Source organism: Oryx dammah, unplaced genomic scaffold, assembly GCF_014754425.2.
Source record: "Oryx dammah isolate SB20612 unplaced genomic scaffold, SCBI_Odam_1.1 HiC_scaffold_15, whole genome shotgun sequence".
NCBI lineage: Eukaryota > Metazoa > Chordata > Mammalia > Artiodactyla > Bovidae > Oryx > Oryx dammah.
In genome coordinates this window covers 49,117,693-49,139,239 of record NW_024070199.1, presented here as the reverse complement: position 1 = coordinate 49,139,239, position 21,547 = coordinate 49,117,693, and the positions used below count along the sequence as shown (strand labels likewise).

Below are 21,547 nucleotides of genomic sequence, written 5' to 3'. Positions count from 1 at the left end.
CCCCGCCTCACACCCTCGACTGGGCGCCCTGCCGCCTCCGCTCACGGCCGGCCTCCCCGCCGCGTCCCCCCAGGCCCCTTCCCCAGAGCGAAAAGAAACCCCCCGCGCCTCGGGCGCCCCGGAGAACAGCCCGCGGAGCCGGAGCCCGCCCCCTGCCCCGCCCCCCGCGCTCGGCCGCGCGCCCCGCGGCTCCTAGAAAGCCCGGCCTCGCGCGGGCGCGCCGCCTTCGCCGGGGCTCCGCGTCGGCCCGCAGGCCCGGCCCGCGCCCGCCCCCTGTCCCCACGGGCTGCCGGCCGGCCGGCCGCTTGGCACCCAGAGGGTCTGAGCGAGCCCCTCATCTGGGACAGGCGGCCCCCTGCGCCCGGCGCGTGCTTCCTCCCCGGACGTCTCTCCCGAAGGGAAGACCCCGCACGAGGCGCCGCGAGGCCCCTGCTACGCCCCGCGCCCCCCACACCGCACTCCCCGCCTTCCGGAGCGGGGGCCCGGCCTCCGTACCCGGCCCTCCGGCGGCGGTGGGCCGGGCGGGCGGGGCGCGCGCGGCTGGAGGGCGCCGGGGGCGGGCTCGCGGAGCCGCGCGGCGCGAGGTAGCTCCGCCCGGAGACAGGTGCGCGGCGGCGCCCGCAGGCTTCCCGGCCGGCGGCGCCCTGGGAGGCCTCGGGCCTGGGCTCCGCTCGCCGCGGAGCTCCTTTTCCCCTTTCTGGCCGCGGGCCGCGGGCGGAGCGGGGAGAGCTGCCCTCGCCCCTGCAACCCCGAGGGGCCAGGCCTCAGGTAAGCGCCGGCCACGCGCGCAGCGGGCCCGGCTCCGAGTCGCTTCCTGCGGACCCGCACCGGTCACAGCCCCGACGCCCCGCGGGCCAAGAGGCGCCTCGGCACCGCCAGGCTCCAGGCTCGGTCCTGGCTCCCGGGAGCCGAAAACCGCCACGCCCTTCCGCCGACAGGAGCAGCGATCTCCACTCACCTGCGGCCCAGACTCGAGGCTCGCGCGGCCGCGAGGGCGGAGCGGCTCACCTGGGCCAGGTGCGCGGCGGCGACAGCCCCAGCGACGGCGGCAGGTGCGGCCCCGCCCAGCGGCCGCGGCGAGGGCGGACCCTAGTGTCTCGCTTTGCGCCCGCAGGCTGGTCGGTGTTCAAGAATGTCCTGCGCTCGGCGCTGTGGGGTCGCGGCCGCCGGGCCCGGGGGCAGGGGCCAAACCGGCCCTACCAACCCGGACTGTCTTGGTGCCCCAGGGACTCCGCGGAAACTCCGCCGCCCCCAGGGGCACCTGCGGCAGTTCTGGCCCTCGGCCCAAGCTCTTCCTCCTCCTCCAGGAAGCCTGCCGTGACTCCTGCCCCTAACAGGTGCAGGCACTCCTCACTCTTCCGTGGAGAGCGGGAGGTTACTGCGTTCCAGGCCTTTCCCCATCTGGACCTCAGCTTCCCGGCTAACCCTGTTGTTGTTCAGTCGATGTCAGGTCCCGCCCTTTTCTACCTCATGGGCTGCAGCACCAGTCAGGCTCCCCTGTCCTCCACTCTCTCCCAGAATTTGTTCAAATACCTGTCCATTGAGTCGGTGACGCTATCTAACCACGTCATCATCTGCTGCCTTCTTCTTTGGCCTTCAGTCTTTCCCAGCACCAGTCTTTTTCCATGAGTCAGCTCTTCACATCAAGTGGCTGAAGTACTGGATTTTCAGCTTCGCAACAGTCCTTCCAACGAATATGTAGGGTTAATTTCCTTTAGGATTGACTGGTGTGACCTCCTTGCAATCCGGGAGACTCTCGAGAGTCTTCTCCAGAACCACAGTTTGAAAGCGACACTTCCTCGGTGCTCAGTATCCTGTATGGTCCAACTCACATCCATACATGACTACTGGAAAAACCACTGCTTTGACTGTTTGGACCTTTGTGGGCAAAGCAATGTCTCTGCTTTTTAATGCTCTGTTGTAGGTTTACCATAGCTTTCCTTCCACGGAACAAGCATCTTTTGATTCCACGGCTGCAGTCACCATCCGCAGTGATTTTGGAGCCCCAGAAAATAAAATCTGCCACGGTTTCCACCTTTTTCTCTTGTTTGCCGTGAAGTGATGGGACTGGATGCCATTCGGTTCTTTGAATGTTGAGTTTCAAGTCAGCTTTTTCACTCTCCTCTTTCACCCTCAGGAAGAGGCTCTTTAGTTCTTTGCTTTCTGCCATTTAAGTGGTATCATCTGCATATCTGAGGTTGCTAATTTTTCTCCCCGCAGTCTTCATTCCAGCCTGGCATTCTGCATGATGTACTCTGCATATAAGTTAAATAAACAGGGTGACAGTATACAGCCGAGATATCCTCCTTTCCCAGTTTTGAACCAGTGAGTTGTATGTCTGGTTCTAACTGTTGCTTTTTGACCTACATACAGATTTCTCAGGAGGCAGGTACAGTGGTCTGGTACTTCCATCTCATTAATAATTTTCCAGTTTGTTGTGATCCACACAGTCAAAGGTTTTAGCGTAGTCAGTGAAGCAGAAATAGATGCTTTTCTGGAGGGCCCCTGCTTTCTTGATGACCCAACAAATGGCAGTTTGACCTCTGGTTCCGCTGTTTCTTTAAAACCCAGTTTGCAAGTCTGGCAGCTCTCAGTTCAGTACTGCTGAAGTCTAGCTTGAAGGATCTTTAGCATAACCTTGCTAGCATGTGAAAGGATTTTGAGTATAACCTTGCTAGCCCTGAGGGCAGACATAATCCATCAGAGACCCAGAAATCTACAGAAAAATTTTATTTCATTATAGAAAATTCTGCTGGTTGAAGGGAGCCAGGGGGTGGGGCAAGATCTGGGGCCCAGAAGTCAGAGGGCGGCCCAGGAGGAGGCCAGCCCCCTGCACTGTGGCTGCGCAGGGGGCCTTTGCCGCTGCCCGCCCTCCCCTTCCAGGGCTGGCAGGAGTTCCTGAGAGTTAAGTCAGACAGCGCCAAGCCCGAGACCCAACGCACGGAACAGGTCCCACAGAGCACGGACAAGGGTGCAGTTCACAGACACCCCAAACACACACGGGCCCCCAGGGCCCCCACACGCACTTGGGTCTTCTTAAAGCTCCCCACACACAGCCAGCCAGGCTGGGGTGGGAGGCGGTGGTGGCAGCTCCTGAGTCGCGGGCCTCCGGGCACCACCTGCTCCGGTGCCCTACACGTCTGTGCTCTTGGGGCTGCAGCTGGAGGCAGGAAAGGGGATGAGTGGGCCCACCCCAGCCCCTCCCCACTCCCAGCCAGCCCCGCCTCTCCACCTTTTTTGCTCCAGTCTCTGGTACTTCTTCTTCAGGACTTCATTCTTCACAGACTGTGGGACATCCGGTACGAACCAGGCCGCAATGAGCTTGATGCATAAGGCCACGTGCTGGGGACGGCAGACAGGGGAGGTCAGGAGGGCTGCACAGGGAGGTCAAGGGTCAGAGAGCTGCCCCCTCCAGGGTCCCTGCCGTGCGGGCTCACCTCGAAGAGGATGAGGAAGGCCAGGCGGATCACCAGGAGGAACCAGTGCTGCTCCGAGAAGCTGGAGTCCTGGGCAGAGAAATAGTTCCGGTACCTGGGGTGGGAAGCAGATGAGGTCAGGGGTCAGGAGTTCAAAGGGTGCTCACAGGGGGTGGGGGTCCAAACCTGCACTCAGTCACATTCTCCCAGCCCTCGATTTTGGCAGGATCCTGGAAGTCTTTGGTGTGGAATACAGACAGGCTGTGGTTGACATAGCCGGTGAAGCAGCTGCGGGCAGAGGACAGGAGCTTGGTGTGGGCCCTCAGGCTTCCAGGGTGCCGGCTCGAATCGAGCCGGACACGGTGGGGGCCGTCAGGGTGGGCCACGGTGCAGACCCTCTCCTCCTCCTCTGTACACGGGAGATGGGCCCTCGGGGAGGCTGAGGGACTTGCAGGGGCTGGGGGAGCCTTCCTAGGAGAGACCCCTGGAGACCCAGCCCCCCGAAGGGCGGGAGGAGCTGGACGAGGACACCATGCAGACCCCACAAAGCGTCTGACTTCGGAAGGGGAGCCATTCCCATAGCGCTTGCTCAGAAGATGGCTAGCTCTGGGACATTACTGCCCTCCTGGGGTCCAGTCCGCACTCCCAGGCTCCAACCAGGGTCTGCAGGTTGGCCCAGGGCGGGAGCAGGCCACCCCAGGAGCTGGGAGCACCGAGCCCTGCCCTGGGCTCCCCTGGGGCGGGGCCAGTTTCGCAGGGGCCTCTGGACAGTTTGAGACCGCCCCCCCCCGGGGGGACTGTGTGGCAGCGTCCCCTTACTCGACTTCAGACTGGGCCCCTCTCCGGCAGGGGCCATAGCGGTACTTGTACACCACGCGGGGGATGAACTCGGACGTGAAGGCGATGACCATCCCGTTGGCGATGACCGCCAGCACACCGATGATCTCCAGCACCTGCAGCCAGGTCCCTGGGCCACAGGAGGGAGGGAGGCCTGGTCGGCCTACGAGCCTCCCCCCACCCCGGCCCCACCGATTCCCCAAGGCTGGGAACCCAGACGGCCAAGGGCTTTGTCACACTTATGCCGGTGGCGACTGCAGGCCCCTGCTGAGGGCAGTCTTGGCCGAGGCCAGCAGAGGGCAAACGCCACTCTCCTGCACCCTGCTGCTTGATACGGACAGTGAGAGGCCCAGGTCTCCATCCCCCCTGTTATGCCTGAGCCTTTCAGCTGCCCCAGGCCTGCTCTGCCTCCTAGGTTCCCCACCCAGGGCAGGGCAGACCCCCTTACTGGTCCTGGGACGAGGCCTTCCTCCCAGACCTCTCCCCTGCTGCCTTGCCCAGTACTCCATCTCCTCGCTTCACCCCTGACCCCATCCGCCGCGGCAAGGCCAGCCGAGGTGACCGAGTGCCTGCCCCCAGCTGCTGGACGTCTCCCCCCCCAGCTTCCTGTTCTGCGAGTCCAGCCTTTCTGCACCCACTTCCCAGCGGCTCTGGCCCTGCAACCCGACTTGGGGGGTGGGGGCAGGCCAGCCCCTCCTCTTCCTGGGGCCTGGGCTCAACCCCCAACCCAGGCAGACCCTGGGAAGGGCTGGGGACCTCTGCTGGGTGAGGGCCCCTCTTGCCCCCAAGGCTTAGAGCTGGGGTTTCAGGGAGACTGGCGCGCTGGCCGCCCCGCCCCTGGCCGGCCCCTGACCGATGTCCTTGGCCTTGCGTGGCACCAGGCGCCGCTGCAGCCGGACCATCTTGATGGCGTCCAGGCGGATCTCCACGAGGTTGCTGAAGAGCGCGAGCAGCGGGGCGAGCGGGAAGGCAGCCACGAAGATGGTGGTGAACCCGTACTGGATCACTGCGGGCGGGGGCGGTCAGCCTGCGCCTCCTCGCCAGCCCCTCTGCCAGCCACTCGGCCCCCAGCCCCACCCCGCGTACTCATCTCCATGAACTCGTTGAACAGGCTGAAGGTGTAGACTGGGTTCAGGCGATAGTTGCGCTGCCAGTGGCCCAGCTCGGGGTCCTGAGACGGGGCCCGCAAGGAGCGATACTTGTGCGCCAGCCACCTAGGGGTTAGGAGACCCGAGCGGTGAACGGGGAGGAGCAGAGGGGCCCGGGCGAGGGGCGGGGGCGGGGCGTCCTGCGGGTTCGGGACTCCTTGCGGTGGGCGGCGCCCGGGGCGGGGCTGGGGGTGTCCTCACGGCTTCAGATACTCCACGCAGTTGCTGAGCGTTTGCTTCAGACCCATGATGATGGCCATCTGCACGAACAGGTCCATCATGCAGCCGCTGAGATGGCACTGCAGAGACGAGGGTGGCAGGCGCGCGGGCATGGGGCACTGGGAGAGGCCAGGAGAGAGGGCAGTCCCGGAAGAGGGCAGTGGGGCACCCAGGGCAGGCTGACCTCCTCCAGCTTCCACAGCCCCGCCAGGCGCACTGTCTTCCCGGGGTGACCGTTGATCCTGTGAAGGACAGCCAGGCTGAGGGAGGCGGCAGGACAAGAGTGGGATCGGGGCACAGTGGGCCCTGGAGGGGAGGGAAGCAGCCCCACCCCACAGGTGAGCAGCGGCCAGATGTGAGCCTTGTGCCCAGACACGCCTGTGGGCACGTGCTGGCACACACAAACCACTAAACCATTCAGGTGTGACCTAAATCAGACCCCTTACGATATACAGTGGAAGTGACAGATTCAAGGCATTAGATCTGATAGACACAGTACCTGAAGAACTGTGGACAGAGGTTCATGACATTGTACAGCAGGCAGGGATCAAGACCATCCCCAAGAAAAAGAAATGCAAAAAGGCCAAATGGTTGTCTGCTGCTGCTGCTAAGTCGCTTTAGTCTTGTCCAACCCTGTGCGACCCCATAGACGGCAGCCCACTAGGCTCCTCTGTCCCTGGGATTCTCCAGGCAAGAACACTGGAGTGGGTTGCCATGGCTGTCTGAAGAGGCCTTAAAAATAGCTGAGAAAAGAGAAGCGAAAAGCAAAGGGGAAAAGGAAAGACATACCCATCTGAATGCAGAGTTCCAGAGAATAGCGAGGAGAGATAAGAAAGCCTCCCTAGTGATCAGTGCCAAGAAATAGAGGAAAACAACAGAATGGGGAAGACTAGATCTCTTCAAGAAAATTAGAGATACCAAGGGAACATTTCATGCAAAAATGGGCAAAATAAAGGATAGAAATGGTATGGACCCAAAAGAAGCAGAAGAGATTAAGAAGAGGTAGCAAGAATACACAGAAGAACCATACAAAAAAGATCTTCACGATCCAGATAACGTCGTGATAGGTGGTGTGATCACTCACCTAGAGCCAGACATCCTGGACTGTGAAGTCAAGAGGGCCTTAGGAAGCATCACTACGAACAAAGCTAGTGGAGGTGATGGCATTCCAGTTGAGCTGTTTCAAATCCTCCAAGATGATGCTGTGAAAGTGCTGCACTCAATATGCCAACACATTGGAAAAACTCAGCAGTGGCCACAGGACTGAAAAGGTTAGTTTTCATTCCAATCAAGGAAAGGCAATGCCAAAGAATGCTCAAACGACTGCACGACTGCACTCATCTCACACGCTAGTGAAGAAATGCTCAAAACTCTCCAAGCGGGGCTTCAGCAATACGTGAACCGTGAACTCCCTGATGTTCAAGCTGGTTTTAGAAAAGGCAGAAGGACCAGAGATCAAATTGCAAACATCTGCTGGATCATCAAAAAAGCAAGAGAGTTCCAGAAAAAACATCTAATTCTACTTAGAAAAACATCTACTTCCACTTTATTGACTATACCAAAGACTTTGACTGTGTGGATCACAATAAACTGTGGAAAATTCCAGAGATGGGAATACCAGACCACTTGACCTGTCTCCTGAGAAATCCATAAGCCGGTCAAGAAGCAACAGTTAGAACTGGACATAGAACAACAGACTGGTTCCAAACTGGGAAAGAAAAATGTCAAGGCTGTATATTGTCACCCTGCTTATTTAACTTATATGTAGAGTACATCACACAAAATGCCAGGCTGGATGAAGCACAAGTTGGAGTCAAGATTGCCAGCAGAAATATCAATAACCTCAGTTATACAGATGACACAGAAAGCGAAGAAGAACTAAAGAGCCTCTTGATGAAAGTGAAAGAGGAGAGTGAAAAAGTTGGCTTAAAACTTAACATTCAGAAAACTAAGATCATGGCATCCAGTCCCATCACTTCATGGCAAATAGATGGGGAAACAATGGGAACAGTGGCTGACTTTATTTTTGGGGGCTCCAAAATCACTGCAGATGGTGACTGCAGCCATGAAATTAAAAGATGCTTGCTCCTTGGAAGAAAAGCTATGACCAACCTAGACAGCATATTAAAAAGCAGAGACATTACTTTGCTGACAAAGGTCCGTCTAGTCAAAGCTATGGTTTTTCAAATGTCATGTATAGATGTAAGAGTTGGACTATAAGGAAAGCGGAACGCTGAAGAATTGATGCTTTTGAACTGTGTTATTGGAGAAGACTCTTGAGAGTCCCTCGGACTACAGGGAGGTCCAACCAGTCAATGAGAAAGGAAATCAGTTCTGAATATTCACTGGAAGGACTGATGCTGAAGCTGAGACTCCAATAGTTCGGCACCGTGATGCGAAGAGCTGACTCATTAGAAAAGAAAATCATGGTGGGAAAGACTGAAGGCAGGAGGAGACGGGCACGACAGAGGACGAGATGCTTGGGTGGCATCCCCGACTTGATGGGCGTGAGTTTGAGCAAGCTCTGGAGGCTGGCGATGGACAGGGAAGCCTGGCGTGCTGCAGTCCGTGGGGTCACTAAGAGTCAGACCTGACTGAGCGACTGAGCTGAGGGCAGAGTTCACATGCCAGCTAAAGAGCATCCAAACAAGACTTGCATAGAGAAGCCTTGTTCTTTGACAGAAAATATTAGGATCGTATGCTTGAGACAGATACAACGACAGGCCCCCAAGGACGTCCACATCGTGATTCCTGGCATTTGTTATATGACACGGCAGCAGTAGGGTGCCAGTCAGCAGACCTTAAAAAGGACAGAGAGCCCTGGGCGATCTACGTGTGCCCACTTTAATCACCAGAGCCCTTGACTGAGGAAGGAGGAGAGTCGGGGATGACGAAACGAAAGGGACTCAGCCTGACGCCACTGGCTGCGCAGACGCAGGAGGAAGGGGCCAGGAGCCACGGACTCCAGGCAGCCTCCAGAAGCTGAAGGGAGCAACAGTGCGGATTCTCCCTGGGGGTCTCCAGACAGAATGCAGCCCTGCTGACACCTTGACTTTAGTCCAGCAAGGCCCTTTCTGGACTCGGCCTCTAGAACTGTTCATAACGTGTATTGTTTAAAGGCACTAAGTTGTGGTAAAAGAAAATTAATACAGTATGTATGTCAGTTCTCCCTAAAAGAATGTATAACTTCCCTGCAATCCTAAGGCAAACCCCACAGAATTTTGATGGAGTTTGACAAAAATTAAAGTTCACCTGGAAGAATAAACATGTAAATAACTACAAAAAAGGAAAAGTGAAAAAGAAGAGAAAAATAAAATTAATGCTAGTAAAGCGTAACAGTAATAATTACACAGTAAGATACTAGACTAAAATGACCAGAATTCACAGAAAGAGCGAAACATTCAGGCAAATGATGGGACTTGGTGGGTCCAGAAGGTGGTGGTGGTGATGGAATAGTCAGCAGATGGTTTGGGGACAGCTGGCTGTCACTTGGAAACAAAACAAGCTTCCCTCCTGTGCCCCTTGCAGCAGAACCAGTTCCTGTGGATCAAAGATCTGAGTGTTTAAAAATATTCACACCATAAGCACAAAGGAAATCACAGCTGAACACATTTTTAATTTTGAGGCGCGGGAGGCCTTTCTGAGCGTGGCATGAGAAATAGGAACTGTGAAGAAATGTACTGATAAACTCGTAACAGAAAGAAGCTGCCTTCAGAGGAACACGAGAGGCTGCCTAGGCTTTCGCCTCCTCGCCCAGAAGCGCAGCGTGCAGGGACGGCGCACGGGAGGAGCCAGAGTCGGCCTCGTCTGCTCCTCCGCCTGCTGACTACGTGACCCTGAGGAGCTTCTTACCTTCTCCATCAACCCATCTGTGAAGTGGGGTTTAGAGTCCCTACCCCGTAGGGCTGTTGTGTGGATTACACTTGACGAACATGACTTAGGGTAGAATGTGTGAGTGTCCATGACGTGAGTTATTATCATAAAGACATATTCCATCCTGCCAGGGAAAATCAACTGAGCCCTTCATTATCCAAAGTCAGTGGAGGGCTGCAAGTCTTCAGTCGTGAGGAAAAGCAGCTGGACAACAGAGGAGGACTTCGGCAAAGGACCAGGAAGATGGGCCCTTTAGGAAATGGGATGAGGAGAGGAAATGGGGTTTCTCCGGTGGCCCAGCGGCTAGGACTCCGAGCCCCCCGTCCCGGGGACCCAGGCTCAACCCCTGGCCAGGGTACTAGATCCCACAGGCCGCGACGAAGACGCGGTGCAGCCAAACAGATATTTAAAAGAAAAAAACTTAAGGGGAAAAAAGAACATTGATGTCTTCAAGAGAGTACTGTGTCTGTGGAAACAAGAAAAGGGCACCATAAGGATAACAAAGACCAAAAATCTCTCAGAAATTAAGACTCTGTCTTAAAATTCTTAGAAGAAAACAACAGAAGTAAAAAAAGACAAAGTGAGGGAACTTTCTCCAGACGTGGAGTGCAGAGACAGAGAGACGGGCTACCCGAGAGAGAAAGGCAGAAGCGCAGAGGACAGCCCGGGAGGACCAGGACTCACACGAAGAGGAAGCGAGGGGAAAGCCTACAGATCTGAGGTTAAAAATAAGAAAAGTTAGTGAGCGTAAGCAGAACATGGGTTTTTCATTGGAAGGTGCCGACAAGTGCCCAGCACAGTGCAGGAAGAAAAGACTCACCCCGAGTGTCCCCCTGCTTAAAGAGAGGACCCTAACTTTAAACAGAAGATTCCTCTACCAGCGGGAAAGAATCTAGGTCAACTAGGAAAAAACAAAACTCAGATTTTCTGCACACTTCTCATCACCCATTTTGCATGTTCAACAACAAAGGAGCAATGTCTTTGAAGCTCTACAGGGGAAAACTGTTTGGAAGTTAGACTTCTCTACCCAGCCATATCAGTCATGTGCCAGGGTAGACCATGACACCTTGAGACATGAAAGAATTCAGAAAATTTACCTCTCCGATATACCTTCTCAGATTAAAGGAAAGCAAAAATCAAGAAAGAAGGAGGCTTGGGAATCAAAAAATGATGGTCCTAACCCAGGAAAGCAGCAATGGAAGTCCCAAGAAGACAGATACACAGGAGGCGTGGAGAGCAACCAGCCCAGTGTGGGAGAAGGCAGGGCTCCCAAGGAGGGTCCCATGGACAAAGGGACTCCGTGCAACAAACAGTTTGCATAGACATGCAAGGGGGAAAAGGCAGCTGGAAACAACAGGAAAAATAAAGAGCTGTACGACAAAGAAATGGTCAAAAAAGAAGCAAAGTAAAACATGACATGATTTTAAGAACGTCAAAAGAGAATCCATTTGATCTTGAGTTTACGAAAATGCTCAGATGATATGAACAGTTTATAGAAACGGAAATTAATGACCAATAAGTATCTGGGAAGAAGCTGGGTTCTCACTAATAGGTTTTAATAAGGCGCCTTGAAAGATGAGAAGCGTTTGTTGGTCAGATCAGCAGGCGGTGTGCACACACGCACAGCGTGTGTCTCTGTGAATCACCACAGCGCTTCTGGAGGTTGCTTTAGCAATGCTCATCTCCACGTAAACGTGCACTCCCAGCTTTCAATTGAAATGGCTGGCTGCCGACACCCACGGCCGGGCATCACCTCAGAGCTGGGAGGGAACTGGAGAGGCCTGCAGCCCACTCAACACATCCGGCTGGATCGAACCTGCGGGGCTGACGTCCGAACAGCCGGCAGCCCCTCCGAACAGCCGGCAGCCCCACCTTGCACCCAAGGACTTGGGCCCCGCTGGTGGGCCGGGGGCACCCACTGGATGGGATGCACCCCTGGCTGAACCCCTGGGCCTCCTATCTGATCTCTAATCCCCCTACACAAGCGAAAAGATAGAGACACTTCCAGGGGGTTGAACAACCAAAGACTCAGATCTCAGGGTTGAGCCAATGGACACCGAGACCCCGCGCTGTCCCTCCCTCAGCTGGGCTCCCAGCACACCAAAGGCATCCTCCTTCCTCCAGGCAGGACACCAGGGATTCCCCTTCGGGAACCGACAGAGCAAGAGGCCCCACCAGGAGACACGTGGTCCAGAGCACCCTGGCACATGCCTTTCTCAATTAAAGACATGTGTCCAAGAATAAGACATCGAAGGAAGGTCTCTAACACCAGAATCAGAGGCCAGTCAGCAAAAGAGCAGAAAACACTTGCAAGGAACAGAAGCAGCGCCAGTGGCAGGAAGAGAGGCCACGTTCTCAGGCGAGAAAACCCCGGTGTCCAGGCAACACCAAGAGGGGGCTGTGAAGACCCTGAAACGGCGACAGGAGCACTCTGAAGCTAAGAGCACAGCAGAAGTGATGCACTCCAAGGAAAGTTCTGAGAAACTGGGACAAGGATGGAAGGAAAAAGCGAAGAAAATTGGATGATAAATTCAGAAGATCCAATTTCCGAACAAAAAGAATTTCCCAGACGGGAAGAGAGGGAACCAAAGGAGGGGGCTATCAGACACATCAGAAAATCACTGAAACGGAAGGACCCGAGGCTCCAGGCCCAGCGAGCACCCGGGAATTTCTTTCCACTTGATCAGCCTGGATTCTGCATTCCTGGCCAGCGCAGGAGTGAGGGTTATGGAGGGAGACAGGGCAGGAGCGGGGTCTGAGGGACCAGGGTTCTGGGTCAAGTGCTCTTTAGAGGCCAGGAGAAGGGCAGCAGTCAGCGGCCAGAAGCAGCCCCGGTGTGGGGCGGGAGAAGCATGGGCTGCGGATGCCAGAAACTGGGCACGACGGGGAGAAGGGCGTTTGAAAGGGACACGCAGGCGCGTCTGTGTGATGGTGGAGACCGTCCAGTAGAGACAGAAATGCTGGTGTGTGGAGGAGAGAGGCGTGAATGACTGAAGCAACATGCAATGAGAAAGAGCCACCGACTCACACTGCTAAGAAGTTTCCGGAGACGGAAGATAGTGAGAAGACGCAGAGTCGGAAGTGCGTTGCCGTCAGGCCTGTGGGGCAGAACCCTGGAAGCCAACAAAGCTATCCCTCAAGCCTGAGGAAGACCACACCCAGCGCAGCACCCTGCCCCCAGCAGCCGCTCAGCGAGGCCCTGAATAGAGGGACCTGCGCAGGTGGTCTCCTGCGCACCCTTTCTCAGGAAGCCCCTGGAAAACTTGGGGTCCTCCCTGGCAGAGGGGGATGGGCTCGCCAGGATGGGAAGGCCAAGCAGAGCCTGGAGACGGGAACAGATGCCAGGAAGGCCTCTCCAAGGACCGCACGATGTCTTTCAGTGAACTGGGAGGGGTTTTCTGTTTTCAAAGTTCTGCTAGAGAGTCTGAGGTTAATGAGTCTGAGCAAACCCCAGGAGGTGGTGAAGGGCAGGGAGACTGGCGCACCGCAGTCCACGGGGTCACAAAGAACCACACGTGACTCAGCGCGTGAGCAGCAACAGTGCAACTTACAGAAGCTGAGCAAACACAGAGAGCACGTGGCGCAGTCATGTTCTTCCGAAAAGGCAAGAAAATGTTCATCGAATCAAGATGTTAACGTCACTGATTTGGAAGGTGAGGGGAAGTGTGTGCCTGTGCCTGGTATCTGAGATGCCCACTGCCACTTTACTTACAAAGCTCAAAACTGGAATTAACCCGAATGTCCACCAACTGTGGTTAAATGAATTCAAGAACATCTCTCAAAGGAACGCTCATGTATGGCTTTAAAAACAAAGCCTCCCCACCCTTGTGGACATGGAAGGTGCCTACTGTGTGCTTTCAGGGGGAGGCAGACAGGACAATTTACATGACAAACCACTCATGTCAGTGGTGTGCCTGGGACGTCCCTGGTGGCCCAGTGGCCGAGAATCCGCCTGCCAGTGCAGGGGACACAGTTTCAGCCCCTGGTCCAGGCAGATTCCACACGCCACCACAGGGCAACAACGCTGGTGCACCGCAACTCCTGAAGCCCGTGTGCCCGGAGCCCACGCTCTGCAACAGGAGCCACAGCAAGGAGAAGCCCTCACGCCGCAACTAGAGAGTGGCCTCAGATCATCACATGTGCACAGCCAAAACACACACGCAAAAATTTCAAAACAGGAGTATCTGTGTGTACTTAGATGTGTAAAAATATCTGGGGAGACGCAACAGTGTCATCTCTGGGGACGTTGACTGGACAGTCGGGGGTTGACTGTGCTCTTCTTTCACACATTTCTGTATCAGGTTTCCACGTGTTCTGAGCTTGATTCATTTTAAAAATTAAAAAGAACGGGTGTTTCCATTTCCGAGGTGGGGAGAAATAAGTCAGAGGGAGCCTGTGAGAGCCGGTGGCCCTTACCTGCCCAGGATGAAGGCGATGTAGATGAGGGAGGAGAAGTGAGCGAAGAACTGCAGCGTGAAGAACTTGACGGTGAACTTGCTCTCTCGCTCCGAAAAGGTCCTGGGTTTCTCTGGAATGAGATGCGGGCCATCCTTCCCCCATCTCTTCCCCCAGTGACAGCCCACGCCCCGCCTGTCCATATCCTGAAAACTTGGGGTCGCCTGGGACCCTCAGCTGTCTCCCAGGCGGGATGCCCTGGCCTCTCATGGGCCCCATTTCCCCACCCCAGGGTTCCAAGACCCCCACCCTGAATCCTCCCCCCACGAAGCCCTTCTCTCACCGAAGTCACAAAGCTTCAGGGCCACATATTTGTTGATCTGCAGGAGGGGAGACAAGGCTCACCTTGGACCTGGGCGGAGCCGCACCCTGCCCCGCACCCTGCCCCGCCCCGCCCCCTACCTTGGTCATGAGGATGATGATCACATAGTGAACCAGGGCCCCGCTCACCACCACAGCCGTGGTCACCTGCTCCCCCAGGAAGGGCAAGGCCGAGTTGAAGAGGGCGGCAGCCAGGACTCGGTAGACCACCAGGACGTGGGCCATGCCGATCATGAGGCAGATCTAGGTGGCGGCAGGGTGGGCGGGGCTCAGGGGGCTGCCCCAGCTGCTCGCCAGCCTCTGGGGCGGCGGCAGGGTGGGCGGGGCTCAGGGGGCTGCCCCAGCGCTCAGTACCATCAAGAGGGACAGGAGAAGGATGGCGGTGCTCCGCAGGTAGGAGTGCTGGTGCAGCCGCGGCTGGTAGTCCGGGCAGGTGATGAGCCCCAGAGCCATTTCCTCCTGTGGAAGGCACCCAACTGGCCTCAGACGCCGGAACTGCCTCAGACACAGAACCCCCTGGGGCCCAGGATCCCTCCTCCGACAGAGGACCCTCTCAGACACAAGAACCCCTTGGACACTGAACCCACTCAGACACAGAACTCCTGGGGCGTGGAACCCCTCGGACACGGAACCCCTTCGGACACAGGAAACTTTGAAGCAGGAAGCCCTTGGATACGGAAACCCCCTCGGTTTTGGGAAACCCTTGGACACGGGAACCTTCGACGGGAAGCCCTTGGACACGGACTCCCTCGGGCTCGGCTGCTCTTAGGGCCCGAGCCAGCCGCCGGTCGGCCTCACCTGGTCCTCGTCCCACCCGTACAGCTCCCACTGCAGGACCACTCGGGCTCGCTCCCGCTTCCATAGCTCCAGGAACACGGTGGCTGCGGCAGAGAGCAGAGGCCTCAGGGGCGCGTCCACGCGTGTTGCTCGGGTGACCCCCGGTCCGCGCGACTCACCCCACAGCGCCATGAAGATGGCGAACAGCACGGTGCCCTCGTTGTCGAAGAGGTGGGTGAGCTGGAGGGAGGGGCACGTGGGGCTGGGGCGGCCTTCCCCAACCCCCGGCCCAGGCCTGCCCTTCCCCGGGAGGACCTGCTGGGCCCGCCTCCCCGGGACCAGCGGCCGCAGGGCCCCCCACCCCGCGCAAACCTTGGCATAGGCGCAGGTGTCTGAGAGCCGCTGGAACCTGCGGTTGTGGTCGCCTCGAGGGCACATGTAGATGTCGTGGGCCTTGCAGATCTCCTTGCTGAGGGCGCAGGGACCGAGTTGGCCGCCGAGCTTTCCTGTGGACCCTCGAGGGGCCCCTCCCTGAACCGCCCCTTCCCCGGCCCCGCCCCACCCTCCACTTCGGCCCCGCCCCTTCCTGGCCCCGCCCACCTTATCTGGCTGGCTTCGAAATGGGAAAACCCGCTCAGGAAGACGATGAGGCCCACCACTGCGGCAGGCACCAGCATGTAAGTGTACCAGCCGAGCCAGGCGAAGTACAGGGCCACTTTCTCTCCAAAGTAGTCCCTACGGGCACAGCGTCCCGTCAGGGCCACTCCCACCAGGGGTGACGGCCAACGCCTGGGTGAAGCTTGCCATGCTGGGGGCAAGGAGTGTACCGAGGGCATCTAAACGTGTGTCTAAATGGTTCGCCAGTGTTTGCTGAAGGCATCGGCGTATCTACAGAGGGGCAGCCTGCCTGCGGGGGGCGCAGGTGTGTCCGCGAGGGCAGTAGTACCTGATATCACTAATTGGCTGCCTTTGGAACATGCTTCTCCACCGGGCCCATTTCTTCTCTAGGTGCTCCTCCCCCTGGGCACAGGTGAGACACAGTGAGAGCTTCCTGCCTCAAGTCCTGCCCTCAGGGCCTCTCCCAGCCGGCCCACTCCTCACCTTGTGCAGGGGGAACCCAGCCTCAAAGACCCCATCCTTCACCAAATCCTGGAGCGTGTCTGGTGGTCAGAGGGGTTCTCAGGTCAGAAGGGGCGGGGATGAGGGAGGACTCTGTCCCGTTCTCCCCATGCGACGCCCCTCCTGGAGCACTGCGGCACAGGCCACCTGCCCATCCAGTCCTTACCACCCGCTGCCGTCTTGCTGTTCAGGACAAAGTCGACAATTCGGATTCTAGAACACAAGAGCTGGTTCAGGAGGGTCCTCTGTCTGGCCAGGTTCCAGGCTCCTCTTCATCCTGGCAGAACCCCCAGACGACCAGCCGGGACTGCCTGACCAGAGCCCAGAATCCAGGGCTCATCTGGGAGCACGCTTCCTCGAATGGTTCCAGGGTCCAGCTGCGCCGTGGTTGCGGGGTGGGCCTCCCTCAGGGTGGTCTCTCCCATCCCAAGGCCCCAGTGCTCAGCCCTACAACTGGCAGTCCAGCTTCCTCCAGGATTCTGCACCTCCAATCACACCTCCCACCTGGAGCCCCAAGGTGTTCACCGCACACCCTGTATGTGCACACATAGGTCCTCCTTACACCCACCCCTGTGAGCCATTTGCCTATGAGAGGCTGAAACTCAGGGAGGGTGAGTAACTTGGCCAAGGCCACACAGCCAGGAGGTGGCACGCCCAGGCATCTGACTACAGATCCTGCTCCTCTGGAACCCCTCCTATGAGACACAGCCGCCCAGGTGTCCCAGGGCCCTCCCCACAGCCTGCTCCTTCCAGGCTCCAACAAGCTGCCTCTACTCATGTGTCCTCCCAAGCCAGCCAGTTCTTCTGAGCTCACAGGAAGCACCCCCTCCATTGCCTCATATCCAAACTCCCAGAGTGTTCTTTGTTGACCTCCCTGACTGGCCCCCGGGGAGTTCAGAGGGCTGGCCTAGGACCAGGAAGGTGTTGGAGGCGGGGTGTGGGGAGAAGCAGGTTCCTAGAGAGAGACAGGAGGTGTGCAGTGCCTGGGAGGCAGGGACAGATGTCCAGAGAAGGGCATTCAGTCTGGAGAAAAGAGGTGGAGACTGAATCCAGGGAGACGACCTCAGAACCCAGGTGGGACAGCCAGGAGAGTCCTCCCAGCCTCTCCAAATGCCAGCCGCCCTTTCAGGCCGGCTTCTGGTCTGCATCTGGGGACACAGTCCCAGACGTAACCTTCAAGCACATTTTCCAGTCTTAGAGCCATGGTAAGTAAGGCACAGACGGTTGCCGCCTGTGGCCTCTGCCCCGGGACCACACCTGGGAGCCTTGCTGCCTGTCTGGACCACCATGTAGGTGAGCAGGGGTCCATCTGGCCCCACCGTGGGCCAGTCTCTCACCTGCTGGTGGCTTGGATGGAAGTTGGCCTGGACGGCTCCCCTCTGGGGGCCGTGTCCTCGGGCTCCGTAAGTCTCCGGTACCGGTCAAAGATTCTACTGTCAGCTCGGATCCCGAAGAACTCCTTCTCCTGGTCCTCCACTGCCTGAGGGTCGGGGCAGCATGAGACCCTCTGCCCCACCTTGGGACCCTCCCCCTTCATCCAAGGCCAACAGTCTGTCCCCTCCATGTCTGGCATGAGGCCACAGGCAACCTCCCCAGACTCCTTCCTAGGACCCACCCAGCCCCCTGTGACCGCTGCACCCAGGCAGGGCCCTCAGCCCGCCCACCTTGTAGCGAAAGCCCTGGTTCTCAAGCTCTTCCAGGAACCGCCGCTGCCGCTGGACCTGCCCAGGGTTTCTCTGGGTGCGACGATCGACCACAAACACATAGTCCCACAGCTCGGGGGCCTCGGTCTAAAGGAAAGGCGCGTGGGGCCCAGGGCTGGCAACCAGAGCAGGCCGGGTGCAGGGCGTGGGGCAGTGGGACCAAGCCCAGGAGGGGTTCATGCAGGCTCACCTCGCAAGCACTGATGTCCATCAGCGGGAGGCTCTCACCCTCAGCCGGCAGCAGGGTCCGGAGACTCTCTTCTCCCTGGGGGTGAAGCGCAGACGGAACAGAGGCTGGTACTCGTTGCCACACTAGAGCGCCTCCCAGGCTGGGTGCTCTGGCACCAAAGGGGTGGTTTCCGGTGGGGCTACGTGCACACTGAGGCTGCAGCACAAATGGCTGGCAAGGTTCGTTTGGAAACATACAAAGAGCACCCTGAATTCATAAGAAAAGGCCGGCAGCCCAGTGAAAATGGGCCAAGATGCAAATGGACACTTCACAGAAGAGGAGCGCCCAGGTGAAAACATGGACCTCGAGGGTGAAGCCGTTGGAAGATGCAGGCACCACCGTCCCCCGGCTTGGCAGCAAACGTTTCACAGTCAGTGTTAACCATCCAGGCGTGGGAGTTCCCGGCACTGCCGGGGCCGGGCTTCAGTCCAGGGTCAGGGAACTGAGACCCGGCAAGCACATTGTGACCAAAAAAAAAAAACGTGGTGATCTATAAAAATACTGAATGTAACATAACACTGTAAATCACCTGAAAATCATATAATATTGAAAATAAGCTATGTGTAAAAAAAAAAAAAAAAGCCAGGGTGACTCAGCAGCACCCCTGTGTGCTGCTGTTGTGCAGGCCTTGGTGCCTGAATTTGAGAAAACTCCCAGACCTGCCCCCGGCCTCCTCTGGAGTCAGACAAAGGTGCGCACACTAGCATATGCTATGCTAAATCGCTTCAGTCGTGTCCGACTCTGTGCGACCCCATGGACTGCAGCCTACCAGGCCCCTCCGTCCATAGGATTGTCCAGGCAAGAGTACTGGATATTCCATACCAAAATTGTGGAAATAATCCAAGTTCTCGTCAGTTTTCTTCCCGGGTGGCGCTAGTGGTAGAGAATGTACCTGCCGTGCTGTAGACACAGGGGGCGTGGGTTTGATTCCTGGGTTGGGGAGACCCGCTGGAAAAGGACATGGAAACCCACTCCGGTATTCTCGTCTGGGAAGCCCCATGGACAGAGAAGCCTGGTGAGCTACAGTCCGTGGGGCGGCAGAGTCAGACGCCACCAAGTGACGAACACTTTCACTAACGAACGTCCTTCTATGCTCCTCCCTCCGGGGGGTGAAATCCTCCCTGTTGAGGGTGGCTGGGACTCAGTGACTAACTTTCATAAGAAAGTATGAAACAAGTCACTTTACAGAGGAGAGGCCGGGCAGAGGCCCCCAACCCGGGAGACGCCGGCCCAGGCGATGGCGCGCAGCAGCTCGTGGTCCCGAAAGCCCACGGCCCCGTCCCAGCAGGAGGCGAGCCCCAGCGAGCAGACCCCGGAGTCAGGCAGCCAAGGACAAGGGGGACCGAGAGGCCATCACAGACGGGAAGGGCCATGGGGACGCGGCGATGGTGCCGCGGGGGGCCTGCACGATACACTCGGAAAAGCCGGTGACATGAGTCCAGGCCGAGTCAGGCTCTTCACCTGCACCGCACCCCAGGCAACAGGCACAGCAGGCCCTGCACTGTCTTTGTGACACTTTAGGAAAACGTACAAATTTGCAAAAACTGCACAAGTAGCAGTCGGGGGCTTCCCAAGTGGCACAGTGGTAAAGGACCTGCCTGCCAGTGCAGGAGACGTGGGCTCCACCCCTGGGTCGGGAAGGTCCTCGGGAGGAAATGACAACCCACTCCAGTCCTCTTGCCTGGGAAATCCGTGGGCAGAGGAGCCTGGTGGGCGACAGTCCACACAGCCGCACAGGGTCCGAGCAACTCAGCACACACAGGAGTAGGGGAGCGGAAAATGCTGGGACTGGCATCCAGCTGGGAGGGGTGTCTTAAGGCCTCACTGATTCCCAAAGAGCAGACAGCAGGCTAGGAGGGCTTGAGACATAGTGACCCAGGGCCCCTTCTCTGGAAGAGCCACTGGGCTGAAGGGAGTAGGGGGCACAGGAGATGGGGGACCAGAGCAGGCAAGCAGGAAGGTCATCGGGGCCCGAGGTGGGGGAAAGGCACCGCCTCTGGGGCCTGAGGTCGGGGAAAGGCACCGCCTCCGGAGCCAAGCGCCCAGCAGGTGCTGAGGCTTTGTGTCCTCAGGCAAGAACCCCCCTCTCCCAGCCTTGGGGGGCTTGATGCAACGCAGGCAGCATCCTGCAGCCCTGGCAAAGGGCTGGCCAGGCCGTGTGCCCAGTGAGAGGGGCCCCAGCCGTGTCCCAGCCGTGTCCCAGCCGGCAGCTCCCCAGGGAGCACGAGGGCCCCCCGGAGGGACAGGAAGCCAGGGATGAGGGCCTGGGGTCATTGAGAGCCTTCCTTGAAGGGCCTGGTGGCTCCCCATCCCACTGTGGGCCCGCTGCCAGCCCACCACCCACTACTGCCCCTGGGCAGCCCCGCCCGGCTCACAAGCCTGCAACCCCCCCACCCCCATGCACCCGCCGCCCAGTGCTCGGCGTCCTGGCCAGGCCTTGCCCTGCGGCTCCCCCTGCCGCTCCCCTCCTCCTCCCCAGAAAGCCTCACTGGACTGCTCCAGCCAGTCTGCCCTTGAGGGCTACCAGGGAAAACAGAGGCCACCCATCGCATTTGAATTTCAGATAAACAACAAACACCATTTGGTGTAAGTATGTCCCAATTACCGCATGGGACGTAGCCTATACTAAAAAAAAAATACTGTTGTGCGTGTGAAATTCAGCTGACTGGGGACCTGTTTTTTATTTTGTTTTGCTAAATCCAGGACTCGACCCCAAATGCCCACCCCCCAGACACACCCGGAACTACTGGGTCCAGAACCAGGCCTGGGTCTGCCCCCCTCTCCCCTCTGTCTCAGCCACAAAACAGCCGGTTCCGGGTCGCCAGGGTCTTCGTGCCCCAGGACAGCCCCCGCCCAGCCGTCTGCCCCGCCAGCGCTCAGCCCCTCCGCAGGCCTGCCCCCTTCCGCCCCAGCCCTCGGACCCGGACCCGCAGTGGGGTCAGGGCCGAGGAGAAAGCCGCCTCCTCAGGCCGGGCTGTGCGCGTGCGCTCTGGGCTGAGGCGCCTGTCTCAGCGAAGGGAGTCAGGTCTCACGTAGATGGGGACAAGGGACGTCGGTGCATGTCCGTCACCAGCAGCCAGTCCTGTGTCTTGCCCACTAGAGGAGCGAAGCATCACGTGGGGCAAACTCGTGAGTGAATCGGGTCCTCACATACTCAACCTCGGACCCAGGAGGAGGCCTGCACTTGCTGGGCCGGGACCCCCTGCAGGACGACCCTCTGAGGGTCCCTTGCCGGCAGGCCCACTGAGGCGGAAAAAGAGAGGCTACCTCACATAAGCCTGAGGCTGAAGAGTGGGCAGGACCAGCAGCGGGAAGACGGGGTCCCAGCTGGGGAGACGGGGTCCCCGGGTGGGGAGATGGGGTCCCCAGGGCGGGAAGACAGGGTCCCTGGGGCGGGGAGATGGGGTCCCTGGGGCAGGAAGACGGGGTCCCTGGGGCGGGGAGATGGGG

The 21,547-nt window shown here is 58.2% G+C and overlaps 1 protein-coding gene across 3 annotated transcripts in view; it reads right to left on the bottom strand.

Annotated features, from left to right (window-relative positions):
* Positions 1-2,712: 2,712 nt before the first annotated feature.
* Positions 2,713-21,547, bottom strand: part of ANO9 (anoctamin 9) — a 21,952-nt gene continuing 3,117 nt past the window's right edge. Inside the window, exons 2-24 of one of the 3 annotated variants that reach the window (XR_005723611.1) lie at positions 18,059-18,133; positions 17,830-17,955; positions 17,503-17,645; positions 16,332-16,378; positions 16,148-16,206; positions 15,993-16,066; positions 15,647-15,781; positions 15,419-15,515; positions 15,226-15,286; positions 15,068-15,150; positions 14,624-14,728; positions 14,351-14,512; positions 14,232-14,268; positions 13,910-14,021; positions 5,805-5,926; positions 5,603-5,700; positions 5,340-5,467; positions 5,107-5,259; positions 4,236-4,383; positions 3,603-3,704; positions 3,438-3,531; positions 3,233-3,342; positions 2,713-3,160 (exon numbers count right to left, since the gene is read on the bottom strand). Coding sequence is in view for 2 of the 3 variants with exons in the window: in XM_040255442.1 (XP_040111376.1) it covers positions 3,133-3,160; positions 3,233-3,342; positions 3,438-3,531; positions 3,603-3,704; positions 4,236-4,383; positions 5,107-5,259; positions 5,340-5,467; positions 5,603-5,700; positions 5,805-5,862; positions 13,910-14,021; positions 14,232-14,268; positions 14,351-14,512; positions 14,624-14,728; positions 15,068-15,150; positions 15,226-15,286; positions 15,419-15,515; positions 15,647-15,781; positions 15,993-16,066; positions 16,148-16,206; positions 16,332-16,378; positions 17,503-17,645; positions 17,830-17,955; positions 18,059-18,133 (2,235 nt within the window). In the remaining variant the exon portion in view is untranslated. The remainder of the gene's footprint in view (positions 3,161-3,232; positions 3,343-3,437; positions 3,532-3,602; positions 3,705-4,235; positions 4,384-5,106; positions 5,260-5,339; positions 5,468-5,602; positions 5,701-5,804; positions 5,927-13,909; positions 14,022-14,231; positions 14,269-14,350; positions 14,513-14,623; positions 14,729-15,067; positions 15,151-15,225; positions 15,287-15,418; positions 15,516-15,646; positions 15,782-15,992; positions 16,067-16,147; positions 16,207-16,331; positions 16,379-17,502; positions 17,646-17,829; positions 17,956-18,058; positions 18,134-21,547) is intronic. The other 2 variants (XM_040255442.1, XM_040255443.1) reach the window with 2 other exon arrangements.